General features: G+C 40.8%; 1 protein-coding gene and 1 long non-coding RNA gene across 3 annotated transcripts in view; one reads left to right on the top strand and one right to left on the bottom strand.

The window, feature by feature from the left end:
- pds5b (PDS5 cohesin associated factor B) overlaps positions 1-13,709 on the top strand; it is a 32,101-nt gene extending 18,392 nt beyond the window's left edge. The window contains exons 10-35 of one of the 2 annotated variants that reach the window (XM_037119088.1): positions 668-762; positions 941-1,086; positions 1,551-1,702; positions 4,014-4,127; positions 4,238-4,319; positions 4,422-4,470; positions 4,614-4,753; positions 5,667-5,782; positions 5,891-5,996; positions 6,413-6,573; positions 6,783-6,906; positions 7,016-7,174; positions 7,382-7,450; positions 7,571-7,707; positions 7,924-8,047; positions 8,218-8,422; positions 8,736-8,850; positions 9,119-9,251; positions 9,367-9,486; positions 9,985-10,047; positions 10,171-10,316; positions 10,859-10,931; positions 11,836-12,248; positions 12,394-12,474; positions 12,687-12,789; positions 12,900-13,709. In XM_037119088.1, the coding sequence (XP_036974983.1) occupies positions 668-762; positions 941-1,086; positions 1,551-1,702; positions 4,014-4,127; positions 4,238-4,319; positions 4,422-4,470; positions 4,614-4,753; positions 5,667-5,782; positions 5,891-5,996; positions 6,413-6,573; positions 6,783-6,906; positions 7,016-7,174; positions 7,382-7,450; positions 7,571-7,707; positions 7,924-8,047; positions 8,218-8,422; positions 8,736-8,850; positions 9,119-9,251; positions 9,367-9,486; positions 9,985-10,047; positions 10,171-10,316; positions 10,859-10,931; positions 11,836-12,248; positions 12,394-12,474; positions 12,687-12,789; positions 12,900-12,932 (3,259 nt within the window). In that variant the 3' untranslated portion in view covers positions 12,933-13,709. Of the gene's footprint in view, positions 1-667; positions 763-940; positions 1,087-1,550; positions 1,703-4,013; positions 4,128-4,237; positions 4,320-4,421; positions 4,471-4,613; positions 4,754-5,666; positions 5,783-5,890; positions 5,997-6,412; positions 6,574-6,782; positions 6,907-7,015; positions 7,175-7,381; positions 7,451-7,570; positions 7,708-7,923; positions 8,048-8,217; positions 8,423-8,735; positions 8,851-9,118; positions 9,252-9,366; positions 9,487-9,984; positions 10,048-10,170; positions 10,317-10,858; positions 10,932-11,835; positions 12,249-12,390; positions 12,475-12,686; positions 12,790-12,899 lie in introns of both variants that reach the window. The other variant, XM_037119087.1, reaches the window with a different exon arrangement.
- On the bottom strand, positions 13,710-14,162 carry LOC119031016. Its single transcript, XR_005078489.1, has 2 exons — positions 13,953-14,162; positions 13,710-13,802 (listed from the first exon to the last, which is right to left on the bottom strand). It is a non-coding gene; the product is annotated as an uncharacterized LOC119031016 (long non-coding RNA).
- Between the last annotated feature and the right edge of the window lie 6 nt (positions 14,163-14,168).

The raw sequence follows: 14,168 nt of genomic DNA, 5'->3' as shown, positions 1-14,168 counted from the left end.
GTTTCTTATTGTTGGTGTAACTTTTATGTTTAGATTGGAGGAAGTGTGTCTTTTTGTTTTTTTTATTTCATTTATTTCATTTTATTTTATGAAAAATTTGGCATGCTAAGATTATTTAGGTTTTCAGGTTTGTATAAATTCTTGAAGTTTTGGGAAATGCTTCATTTTAACCATTATGTTTTCAGGGTTAGGAATATGTTTGAATTTTAATGTACTCCTTGAAAACTGCTTGATTTTTCAGCATAATCTGGTGTATCATCTGTTATCTCCTGGTGTCTCCTCAAAATCTCAGATGAAAATCACTGATGAAATAATTATGATCAGAACATGCAGTCAAATTTGATGTAAACAGTGAGGCTGCAACTAATAACTTACATTATGCGTATTTAATTTCATGATTACTCTGTCCAACACAATTGCATTTAATGATATTAGTAGTATTTAGTATTATTAGTAATCATCAAAATAAAGGATAAATAAATGGTGGTAACCACAATTATTTCTTTGTCATTTACTACTACTTTACAAGGAAACCTGAAATGATCTTTATCAGGCAAAAATAACTCATTTCAAATGATTTTGTTACCTTGAAATAATAGCATGTGTATTTACGTCGCCGTCACTTTGCACAGTTGCCGACATTAAAGAGCACTCCTTTTCCCATCAGGTTTAATGACATCCATGTGCCTATCAGACTGGAGTGTGTCAAGTTTGCCAGTCATTGTCTCATGAACCACCCAGACCTGGCCAAAGACCTCACAGGTAAATCAGCTGAAACACTTCAGTTTATCAGCATGGAACCCCGTTGTGATCCCTGTTGTTATTTTGCCACCTCCTTTTTAAAGTGTTTAATTTGGAAGAAATGAAAAACTATTGCTGGCTTTTTCGTCGTGGCTTATTTTAACACATCCAACTAATTTGTTACCGTTTCCTTACCCAGAATTCTTGAGGGTCAGATCACATGACCCAGAGGAGGCCATCCGCCATGATGTGATTGTCTCTATAGTAACTGCTGCCAAGAAAGACTTGTCTCTAGTCAATGATGCACTGCTCAATTTTGTGAAGGAGAGGACACTGGACAAGAGAGTAAGTGGGCACTTTTTATGTATGTTCTCATTGTGTTTTCAGCATTTTCGTATGAAGTTTTGTGCAATGTAATATATACATTGTATGTACGATCAGGGCATTTACTCACAATTGCATATATACACAAAAAATAAAAGTGTGCAGACCTTCCAGACTAAACCATTATGAATCTTGTTCCTTGAAGTACTGCAGTATTTTTGGATTGAAATAACAGCTTCACTAAATGTATCTGCTGTTTTTGGACAATGTCTAGCAATCTATCTTATCAACTGCATGTCAAAATTTCCAACTTTCTTATGGGGAGGATTTCCTGTCACTGTATGTATTTATAGATCGCCTAGCCAGTTTTCTTTTGGGAACTACAGCCACTGCAACCCTTGTATCTTCTTGTAGTTTCTTACTTTGCCAAGTTGCCATGGTTGGTAATATGTCTCCCTTTATCTTTGCCTATTCTTCCTCATCAGTGGCGTGTACGTAAGGAGGCCATGATGGGTCTGGCATCGATCTACAGGAAGTACTCGCTGCAGGGAGAAGGAGGGAGGGAGGCCTCTAAACAGATTTCCTGGATCAAAGACAAGTTGCTCCATATCTACTACCAGAACAGCATTGACGACAGGTTTGTGCTCCTCTTTGTTGTATTAAAATCATTGGAAAAGCAAACCACCTTCATGAATTTCAAATAAGTGTTTTACACCTGGGGTTAAGTGTTTTTAAAGAGAGCATTTCAAAGATGCTGATGAGATTCTCTGTGAGTTTGTTGAATCAGTTGCACCTCATTTGCTCAACTACAGCTTCCATGTATGCCTCGGGCTATTGGCAACGTACCTTTTGCATTTGTGCACTTAATTTAGTTTTGATTTATTTGTCTTGCTTCACGGATAACAAGCTCAGTGTAGATAATTAAAATGAATCCTTTGCAAATAGAAGTGGTATGCCAAAAAGTGCATGCATCTTGAGATGTTTAACTAAACTAAACTAAAATGTTATAAAAGCTAATTAGGCATTATAATTTTTTTTTAATTTGACATGTTTTATCAGCAAAATTGACTAAATAAACACCCAAAACACATTGATCCAAAAAAATTTCTGAATATAGAAGTATAAACATGTTTTTCTTAGCAGTGAAGAGTGAAGAGATGTTTTGATAGTTTCACCTGGGAGCAAACTGTTTCCCCAGTGCATACGTTGGTAATTTGCTTGTTGTGGTGTAATTTTCTAATGTTTCATATCCTTGAAAATCTGCACAAGCAAGGCTAAAAGGTTATGTAAAAGTACTGAAATTCACTCACCACGTTTCGCACCATGTTGCATAACGTAATGACGTCATCATAAGTGTTCAACGCGAGATGAGCTTTTGATCAACTTAAACAGGATCATGCATAAGGGTAATATAGATAAAGACAACACACTGAGATATTTTACAGCAGTGTTTAGCGGTGTGGGAACCTTATTCATCCGTCTGGAATCTAGTGGTATTGTTGTCGGTGTTGCTGTTGCAAAGACAACTGGATAATTTCTGTTTTCCTCAGAGTCTCTGTAATAGAAATGGATCACCAGTTTACCTTTGTTTTTCCCAGGAACCCCTTGCCTGGTGGCAGGCAAAATTATATAGTGATAGCAATGTTTATATCGAACCAATGCAAGTGCTGATGGTCTGATTATTCCACCCATTATATTGTGCTATCAGGATTCACTCCATAATAACACCTGAGGCAGAAAACTTGTCTACTGCCAGTTTTTAAGTTGGTCTTTAAGAATCCAAGCACCAGATTCTTCTCTAATGTGACCACTACATTAGCCTCAGGCCAGCATAATAGTTCCCCCCCCCATTATTTGAGCAGCCACGCAGCACACTACAGTGTAACTCCTTGCATCTCCACCTGCAAATGCACGACACAGACCTCTGTGGGAGTTGTTGAAGGTCAGTCTACAAAATGTCACCAGCTGAAGTAGAAAATAGATGAGCCATGTCGAGGGCAAAGTGGGCACCTCCTGAATAAATGCCTGAATGACAAAACCCACACGCACAAAAAAGGAAAAAAATCGACAGTCCAGAGATCTAACTGCAGAGCCGTGTTGTCCTTTGGATCACTCTGCTGCAGTGGAGCTGCCAGCAGGAAAAGTCTGTATTGTAACAGGCAGTTCCTGTCTGAGTGCGACTGTATGAAAGTTAAGCAGTGCAGCACTGAAATACTCATGCGTGCTCAGCAAATTCTCCCTTTTAAAACTGCTGGAATTCATGATCTAAAATATACTTAATCATAAAGTGTCAAAATGTTATTATGAGAGGTATTAAAATGTGAGATTATGCCGAGACTGCTGAGAAATGTATTTAATTAAACAGTCTCTAATATATTTGGTAGGTAACTACCAGTGAGGGACTGTGATCTCATTCATGCATAAATATTTCAAAATAAGAAGAAAAATTCAACAGGAAACTTTTTTTTTCACTTTGTCCCAAGCTGCCTTGATTTTCTGATCCTGGTGTGGATAATCCGATTAACAGGGAACACACAAGTCCGTGAAATCCTTGACAGATTGTGAATTTGAGGGGAGAAAATCAAGGCCATGAAAATTTTTTGAACAAAATGAGTCATTGTAAGTGCTTGAATTTATATATTTTTTGCAAATGTTTTAAATATAGATTTATATGAAATTGCTAGTTGTCATTACACTTAGTGTTATAACAATAATTAACCTGGATCTGTGTCTTAAACTTTGCCGTGTTGGGACATTGAATTTGAGGGAATTTGTCCTTGAAAAGTTCTTGAATTTTATGTTTAAGAAGATTTGGCAACCATGTGTTAAACTAATCTTATCCACTTGCTGTCAGAACTCTAAGGATCAAACCTCTAAAGCGAAAAAACAAACCCATATTAAGCACTTAATCTAGATATCACCTTGAATATTTCATTTAATGTGCACAGGTTGCTGGTGGAGCGAGTGTTTGCCCAGTACATGGTTCCTCACAACCTGGAAACCACGGAGAGGATGAAGTGTCTTTACTACCTGTATGCCACCCTGGACACAAATGCTGTCAAGTAAGTCTCTCTCACACACAAAAGATTAAAGATAGTTGCCCATGGTGACTTTTGTTGAAGAAATGTTGAGAAGGAAGATCTTTATAATTTTCCTCCTCTGTGCCTCTTAGAGCTTTGAATGAGATGTGGAAATGCCAGAATCTACTGAGGCACCATGTCAAAGACCTTCTGGACTTGATCAAAAAACCTAAGGTAACTCCGACTGAAGCTCACTATTAAAAAGCTAATAGTTCATATCCTCAAACCATATCCTTGTCTCGTGTTTCCTAACTGTTTTTGTCTGTTCCGTTGTAGTCTGAAGCATCAAGCAAGGCCGTGTTCGCCAAAGTCATGGTGATCACAAGTAAGGCATCTTACATATGTTAAATAAAGTAGAAAGGGAAAAATAGCAACATCTCTTGTGAAATTGCTGAGACAGGATGAGCTAGCCATCCTTGTTTCGAATTTTTGCTTTGTAGAAATCATCTTTTTATTCTTTGTCTACAGGGAACCTGCCGGACCCCGGCAAGGCTCAGGACTTTGTAAAGAAGCTGGCTCAGGTCCTGGATGATGACGAGCGCATCAGAGATCAGTTGGAAACCTTGGTCAGCCCCTCCTGCTCCTGCAAGCAAGCTGAAGTCTGCGTGGTGAGTATTGACGTGTCTGTCCCAGGTCACAGCGTAGTGAAAGTGATTGAATCTAATTTAATTGATGTCTCTGCTTTTGTTTTTATTGTAATCAATACTCAAATAAATTTCTGAAATTAGGGGTTTTGACTTTAGAATTAAGACGCAGTAGAAAACCTCAGAAGTGTCTTTTTTAACCTTTTTGTGTAGAAGTTTTTCACTTGCAGAATTAAGTCTTGAGTCAGTATTTGGGGTTGAAAAAGATTATTAAAGTTGGTACAAATTGTGAATTACGAGGATAGCTTACCCCTGCTTCTAACACTGAATCTACTGATACATTTCTTATATCAGCTCTTCATCAAATGTTATCAGAGAGCAAATTTTTCTGCCTCTATTATAATCTCTAATATAATCATTAAATGATGGGATGTTAAGGTGGGCTCTTGCCTAATTCCTGTTTGCTCACAAGTAGTGTGTTATGAGATTTACTACACATTGAATTATTCATTTAAACAGTTTTCCTGAATGAACACCGGAAAGAAATGGAGAGACTGTTTTCTGTTACAGTTTATTATTGTAAGAAGTCTGTGTTTTTTACATTTTGTTTTGTTTCTTTTTTACTTTACCCTGGTTGCAAGTCGAGGGGATTTGTCTCTTTCTGTCTAAAATGTGCATTGAAGATGATGGTGATAAGACATTTATTACAGTGGTGTAGGAAGGCAAAACAAGACCAGCCTCTCTCCTCCGCTCTCCACCTTGTGCTGCTGCTGCTGTTACGTTAATTTGACAGCGGTCAGCTCAGATTTGTCTTGGTGTTGGGTGTTAGCCACTGAGAAAGTGTGATGAGCGTTTACAGTTTTACAGATTGTCAGTTTTTATGCATTACTGTCATTAATTTGATATATTTTAATTCAATTATTTGTCACCTTTTCAGCGAGACATCACTAAAAAGCTTGGAAGCCCCAAACAGCCCAGTAATCCCTTCCTGGAAATGGTCAAGTTCCTGCTGGAGAGAATCGCTCCTGTACACATCGACACAGAATCCATCAGGTACTGTGTGTGTGGGTGTGTGTGTGTGGGTGTGTGTGTGTATTTCTGTGTGATATTTGATTCAGTTGTGCAGTGTCTGACCTTTTTTCTCTGTCTCTCATCTGTTAGTGCTTTGATAAAACAGGTGAACAAATCTATAGATGGAACAGCTGATGATGAAGAGGAGGGCGTCCCCACTGAAGAGGCCATTAGAGCAGGACTGGAGCTGCTGAAGGTAAAAAGAAAACAAAAATCAAACGTCAGCTCGACGTCTTCATCTATCTACAACATTTGTTGATGAATCCTAGGTTGTCATTTCATTATCTCATGTTGGTGGTCCATTTAACAAAAACGACTGGCTCTGAACTCCTCCAGCAGTCCTGTTGCTGGGGTGTCTGTGTGAATTACTGCCTGCTACTCCAGTAATCACTGAATAAATATACCGCTGTGCTCTGTTCCTGTTGAGTGGAAAAATGGAATGACAAACGGGGAAAAGCAGCACCAGTCATTAAACATTAAATGCCAACACAAAGACATTTGTTTTCAAAGAACTTTAGTTGAATACTGTCAACACATTATACGATTGATAGTGATTATTATAGAAATGACATGCAGCTACTTAACCTTTTCTTTTTTATTAATCCCACACAGGTGCTGTCATTTACACACCCGGTGTCATTCCACTCCGCGGAGACATTCGAGTCCCTGCTGGGTTGTCTGAAGATGGACGACGAGAAGGTTGCAGAGGCAGCGCTGCAGATCTTCAAGAACACTGGCAGCAAGATGGAAGAGAGTTTCCCTCACATCAAATCGTACGTTCAGTCGCCTGATTGATACTTGAAGCAGGGCGTGTGCAATCACTCTGTTCAATTGAGCGTTAAAATAAAAAAAAAAGGAAAACAAAAAACTGGTTGTTCATATTTTGGGCGGAGACACTTGCTTTGAGCATGCTGCACTCTTTATGGCTTATGGCAATGCTTCCTATGGTTTGTAATGGTACTCTCCTGCGTGCTCCCCCTAGTGTGTTGCTGCCGGTACTACAGGCCAAAGCCAAGAGGGGCCCCCCTCGCCAGGCCAAGTATGCCATCCACTGCATCAACGCCATGTTCACCAACAGAGACACACACTTTGCCCAGATCTTTGAGGTCAGTCAGTCCTATCACTTTTGGTTTTGAACTTTCTTACTCATAAAAGTTATATAGAAAATGTCAACTAAATCATGCTAATTAAATGTGACATGTTTGTGTCTCCCAGCCTCTGCATAAAGGCCTGGACCCTGCTAACCTGGAGCAGCTCATCACTCCTCTGACCACCCTGGGTCACCTGGCTCAGCTGGCGCCAGAGCAGTTTGCTGCCCCTCTCAAATCTCTAGTCGCCAACTTCATTGTGAAGGATCTGCTCATGAACGACAGGGTACTCAATCCATCTTCGTGTGATCATCATATACGCTGCTGCAAATCAGGGCTGCTGGTTATTGTTTATCTATTTGACACTTAACATTTTCATTAACAAAACCCTGAAAAATTGGGCCAAAAAATTGTCCTACAGTCGGTATTTACGTTGCCTGTCCGTTCATATCATTTGAAATAAGTCATATATTATCATTTGTGCTGTCTGTAGATCCCAGGCAAGAAGACAACCAAACTTTGGGTTCCAGATGACGAAGTGTCCCCGGAAACTCTTGCCAAGGTCAGCAGTGAACCTTTACGTGTCCCTCGATAAATCTATTCATCTTTTCCATTTACTGTTGTTTGTTTTTTTATATGAAGAATACTTCACCACAGTCTTGCTTTATTTGCCTCTATTCAGATCCAGGGCATAAAGCTGATGGTGAGGTGGTTGCTAGGAGTGAAGAACAACCAGAGCAAATCGGGTAACTCCACCCTGAGGATGCTGACCGCTATTCTACACAGTGATGGAGACCTCACCGAGCAGGGCAGGATGGGGTAAACAACAGCCTCTACTTCTTTATCAGACAAACATGTCCTGTGTGTACCAGCCTCTTGAGCAGCTTTGTATTCAGATTATTAAAATGACATTTTCAGTGAAGCACTGGATTTTAATAGGCTCTTTGAAGCCTAGGGGAGATGTTGGGCTTCATCCTAACCACATGAAATCCGTGTTTACTCTGTCTCCTCTGCCTCCTTCCCATCATCCCCCAGTAAACCAGACATGTCGAGGCTGCGGCTGGCGGCGGCGTGCGCCCTGCTGAAGCTGGCACAGGAGCCCTGCTATCACGAAATCATCACATTGGAGCAGTATCAGCTGTGTGCACTCGTCATCAATGTAAAAACCTCCACGAGTCTCTCTCTGTGTTTATGGCTCTGATTTCACATTGTTTTTTAAATGACGTATCTGCGCTCTCTCCCCACATTTCTACAAACCATTTCGTCATCTGTTTCCTCCTCCTAATCACCATTACTGTTTGTCCATGCGTCATTCTCTCCACTCTCTAGGATGAGTGCTACCAGGTGCGACAGTGTTTTTCCCAGAAGCTCCATCGAGGCCTGTGCCGCCTCCGCCTGCCTCTGGAATACATGGCAGTGTTCGCTTTGTGTGCCAAGGACCCCGTTAAGGAGAGGAGGGCTCACGCTCGCCAGTGCCTGGTGAAAAACGTCAACATACGCAGAGAGTACCTCAAACAGCACGCAGCCATCAGTGGTAAAGAAATTCAATGAGATCTGACAAGTGAAATCTAATATTTTTATTTATTTTGTATCTTAAAAGCAGCTCTTAAAAGTCTATAGCATTTTAAAAACATGTCATCAACTATTTAAAGCATACCGTTTACCATCTATATCTACTAAGAATATTTGATTTGTAGAACTAAATGATTATGAAGGGGAAAATAAACGGAAATCGTCCCGGCGCAAAGGAATGAATACGATCTTTTGCTTCCTTTCTGTGCACATCATTGGCACTGTTGTGATGAGGTAATAGTGCCACAATGTTTACCTTGTGTGTGTGCCAACAGACAAGCTGTTCTCACTGCTGCCGGAGTATGTGGTGCCCTACACCATCCACCTGCTGGCACACGACCCAGACTACGTCAAAGTACAGGACATTGAGCAGCTCAAAGACATTAAAGAGTAAGTACACAAAGCTGTTTGTAGATGATAACGCTGATGATGAACGAATGCTTTAAAATGAGAAGTACACATCATAAATTAAACATGTTGGCTATGAAAACACAAAGCACTGAATATTAACTCCCCCGCTATTACCATGTTATTTTGGCCATTACTCATGAAGTGCATCATCGGTGTCCAAAGAATTTTAAGGCTACATCCAAGAACTTAAACTATAAAAGCTCTGTATGTACTGTGTGCTAAAGTCAAACCTTCCCTTTCTTGTCAGGGCTTTGTGGTTTGTCCTTGAGATCATCATGGCCAAGAACGAGAACAACAGCCACGCCTTCATCAGGAAAATGGTGGAAAATATCAAACAGACGAAAGATGCCCAGGCCCCCACCGATCCCAAAACAAACGAGGTACACATCTCAGTCTGCAAGTCAAGTTCTCATACACTGAATTTATGATATCTGGACAATACACACTCGTTTTCACTCCCCTTGAATGTCAATGTTTTGCATCTTCTCTTTACAGAAACTCTACACAGTGTGTGACGTAGCCATGCACATTATCATGTCAAAGAGCACCACCTACAGCCTGGAGTCACCAAAAGACCCGGTGCTGCCCACGTGCTTCTTCACCAAACCAGACAAGGTGGGTGTCTGCAGCAGAAAATCATGAGTATTAATTTCCAGCAGAGCATCTTTAATGTCATCTTCTTGTCTGATGTATAATAATAGCAACAGCTGAGCTGCAAATCAGATCAGATCTCCAAAACAATTTATCTTCTTTGACTTCTTAAATGATGGGTCAAGTTGCGCAATTCCCTTTAGAGTACTGTGGGTATTTATGCATCTGCACCTCTTTGAGAAGTGGTAATTAAAAGATAAACACAGATGATTTGTATTTTCTTTGTTGTGGTAGCTATTTGTAACCTAGATAATTAATGGAAGCACCCCAGATTTTTGTGTAAATACAGGCTTGTTTCAGCAGGAATTATCAACATAGCTGGCACGAATTTTGTCTAATTAGACTTTTTGTCTGGAGCAAACCCTCTCATTATAATCCTCAGCTTGTGTTTCTTGTTATTTTGGGGGTATTTGTTCACCCAGACGCATAGATACTCTAACATAACCCTGTTCTCTGTTTCAGAATTTCAACAACACAAAAAATTATCTCCCACCAGAGATGAAGTCATTCTTCACACCAGGAAAGGTAAGCGTATTAACACTTAGACACACACAAAAATGTCTGTGTTGGCCGTTTCCTGCTCATTTCTGTTTTACTGGATGAAACACAAATAAACTGTAACTTTTTTGTCATCTCGCACTCCTCCAGCCCAAGTCCGCTAACGTTTTGGGTGCAGTAAACAAGCCTCTGTCATCGGCGGGGAAGCAGCTCCAGAGCAAAGCCTCTCGCATGGAGACCGCCAGCAACGACGACTCCTCGTCTAACCCGGGCTCTCCACAACGCAGCAAGACCAGGTAAAGGATATGTTGTGGACATGAAAACTCCTGAACAAGCCTTTAATCGGCTGAAGCTTTTTGAGAGTAGGAATCCAATCCAGTTGAAGACGTTCAGGTGTTCTGATCTCTGAAGTAGAGCTCCAACTTACAATTATTCTCATGATCGATTAATCCTTTGATTAATTAAACTTTCTGACTTTATTATAGTTTCCATCTTAACATTGCTCCTTTTACCCAACCAACAGTTAAAAAAACAGAAAGACCGGCTGTAGCTCAGGGGGGAGAGCAGGTTGTCTAGTGATCGTAAGGTTGCTGGTTCGAATCCTGGTTCCCTGGCTGAGCTGAGCTGCATGTCTAAGTGTCCTTGAGCAGGATACTGAACCCCAAATTGCTCCTGATCTGAACCTGAATATGAAAACAAACTTCCTCACAGCCCAGACAGTGAAGATGTTTGCTGATATCTGATGATTGACTACGCAGAACCAGAGTTGGCTTTTCTATCTTGTCACTTGCAGCTGGTGTCGAATTGATGTGTATCTAAAATAATATCTGTGTTTCAGGCACGACAGCACAGAGATGGATCACAGTGAAAACGAGGACATCACCCTAAAGAGAGCAGACAGCACTGATAAGGTATCAAAACCTCTTTTATCAACTGATGTAATATCTACTGTGATGTGAGACTGAGAACTTCAGCTTCTAGGTCTTACAGTTGAACTTTAAGTGAAAAGAAAACTCTTCTTGACCTTAATTTCCTTGTTACTAATGATAGCTTTTCAGACCATTTTTTGTGTGTAAATATCGCCTGAAAGCTCCAGTAATCATCCCCAAAATATCCCATTATTGGTGATGGAATGTTATCAGAATCTCCCAGCCATCATTTTCTGGAAAATGTTGTAAGGATTTTTATTTTTGCGTCTGCGCAACCCAATTTCTACTAACTGAAGCCTGATTTCCTCCTTATTACTTTAATTTACTTTTGATAAGAGCCCTGGTGACACCAACAGAATGAATCCTAATGATCCTAATGGCAGATTTTTTTTTTAAAATGGCAGTATTACTGATAATGGAAAAATGAACATGATTGAAACAAATAAACAAAAAGGCATGATCTTAAATAACACCGTAGCTCAGGATGAGTAGAAATGTGCGCGTTGCTGTGATCCAGTGAAGTGTTGGGGTGATAAAACCTGGTGTGTCTGTGTTTTGATCCTACTGTGCAAACATCTGCTGGACTGAAGTCAAGATAAGATTAGCAAGTACACATTGCGTAAACTTAATAATAGCCTTCAAAGGTACCACATACATTTTGTTGTTGAGGTGATGTCTTCTGTCAAAATAATATAAACGTTATGTGCATTTCAAATATTTGACAGGAACGTTCTAGTATTTAACAACCTGTTTTTCACATTTGTTTAATTAGAAGGTAGGGTTTTAAGCAGGAAGCACACAACACTTTCCTGGGCTGTAAAACATCACCATTCAGAAAAAAAGAGTTCACACATGTTACAGCAGCCATGTCTTCTTAATTTTATAGGATATCGAAAAGCCCCGAGGTCGCAAACGTGGCGTGACCTCCAGTGACGACCAGGACAGCAAGCCAAAGCGTGGGCGCAAGAAGTCAGCAGCCAACTCCACCACGGCAGCTGAGCCCGAGGACCAGTGGGACGAGGACAATCGGCCAGAGGACGAACAGAACAGTCCGCCGAAAAAAGGACGCCGGGGGCGGCCTCCGAAGTCCGCCGCTGCCAGTCAGGACACACCTGCAAAGGGAAAAAGGGGGCGAAAGAAGGCTGCTCCTCCACCAGAGGATGATGAAGAGGAGGAGGAAGAGGAGAAGGGTGAGGAGGAAGCCGAGGAAGAGGAGGAAGAGGATGACAGGAGCAGTGAAAATTTGGAGCTGAAGACCAAGGGAGGAAGACAAACCAGGACACCACGGCGATCACAAGGGTAAGACGCAAAGGGTAACCCTAACCAGAAGGAGAGGCTGAATCAGCCTCGTTAATAACATCTGCTGTTGGCACTGAAGATCTGTCAGCATCTTCATTTTTGACTCAGAGTCTGGTGTCATCTGCATTTTGTCTTTGTTCAGCAGTGCAGAGTCAGCAGAGTCCACGCCGCAGAAGAGGAGAGGACGTCCGCCCAAATCGGCTCAGCCAGCCGCCAAGAAACCAGCGTAAGAGACAGGCCTATTTTGTGACCTGTTATATTTTGCAGCATTACTTACTGGCCAGTGCACTAAGTGTAAGTTACTGATTGATCAGCTGAAGATTCTGCTCCAACATTTGGCGCCTGGTCGATGGGTTACTGAGAGAGAAAATTTGGCGGGTGATGTGTTTACATGCTGAAGCACTCTGATTCACTGTGTATCCCCTCTGTGGTACCCAGGCGCGGTGGGCGATCGAAGGCAGTGGCTGCTAAAGAAGACTCTGAGGAAGAAGAGGAGGAGGAGGAGGAGGAGGAGGAGCAGGAAGACGAGCCAACACCGAAGGTACGTGCGGTGTCACATGAATCATCGGGGGACTAATTTAAGAAGTATGGGAGGATTTATACGCTCATATTTTGAGTAAAGTTTTCACCATACTGTTTTCTTCTCCACAGGGTCGCAAGAAGGCGGCAGGGCGGAGAAGATGAGCTAAAAAATGACGGAGGACAAACGAAAAATGGTGCGCCTACTCTAAAGTCGTGGAGAGATGACGTAGGAAAGAAAATATGGACATTGAACTTTTTAAACTTTTCATACGCCGACGCTCCTACTGTTACACAAATTCACACACTTGCATATACCACACGCACACTACATGAGTACATCTGTATCATCAGCTGTGGGTTGTTGCATTGTGATGATGTTCGCCACATTAAGTAGAAATGATTTTAACAGAAAAACAAAAAAAGATCACCCTTGTAAATAGTCTCTTATGTCTGTTTCATGTTCTGTTGTTGTGTTTGACGCTGACTGGGGGGATGCTGTAAAGCCGTTACCCGCCGATATTATTATTATTAAAGTGCTCCCATAAAGCAATATTGCTTATCAATCATTCCCTCTGTGTCACACTTTTTAAAACCGAAAGAGATTAACCATTACCTTTTTTTGTGACGTTAATTGTACCATTTTACTTAAAAAGAAAAACATGCGTTTTTGTTTACAGTTCTGTATATTAATACCTTTTTTTTTTCTTTTTTTTTTTTTACCATGTATTGAGAAAGAAAAAAAAATTGTCAGAAACCTGTCCAAATGTAGAGTCGCCTCTGGAAAAGATTGTAGTGTGCATCTAATTTTTAGGTTTGTACTTGCTGGTAGATGGAAGTCATGAGCAGCTGTGGTTGTAGTGTTTGTCACTGCTGATTAACTCGGCCTCACATCCACCCAGTCAGATCCCCTGTTGTATCAATATAATTCTCTATAAAACCTGACATGCTCCATTTCTCTTTATTTCACTTTGAAGTCTCCGGTGTTTGCTTCACATGGTAATTGCCTGTGATGCCCTCAGGTGTCATGGAAATCTGGCAGAAGAGAAGAACACAAAGATTGGATTACTGATCACAAATTTAGTCAACATTCATTCATTTTTCAAAAGAAATTCTATAATTGAGCCTCGTTTTAATTAAAGCATTGCTATGATTCATCATCCTTTATACAAACCCTGCACTGACTTTGAAACTGTTCCCAGGTAAGTCCATGAATGTATTGGATGACGACTCTACTTCCCATTAAAATGCTACATCTAAAACCACAAAGATGAGTCACTTAATGACTCCAATTACTCATTTTAAATTGGCTTTTGTTGTTTGTTTGTTAGTTTTAGATATAAAACGTAGATCCAGGGACGCAGAATCCCCGCCATTTATGTTGCTAGGCAACATCACCAG

Source organism: Acanthopagrus latus, chromosome 13, assembly GCF_904848185.1.
Source record: "Acanthopagrus latus isolate v.2019 chromosome 13, fAcaLat1.1, whole genome shotgun sequence".
Classification (NCBI taxonomy): domain Eukaryota; kingdom Metazoa; phylum Chordata; class Actinopteri; order Spariformes; family Sparidae; genus Acanthopagrus; species Acanthopagrus latus.
The sequence above is the reverse complement of the archived record's forward strand: the minus strand, read 5'-3'. Positions and strand labels throughout refer to the sequence as shown.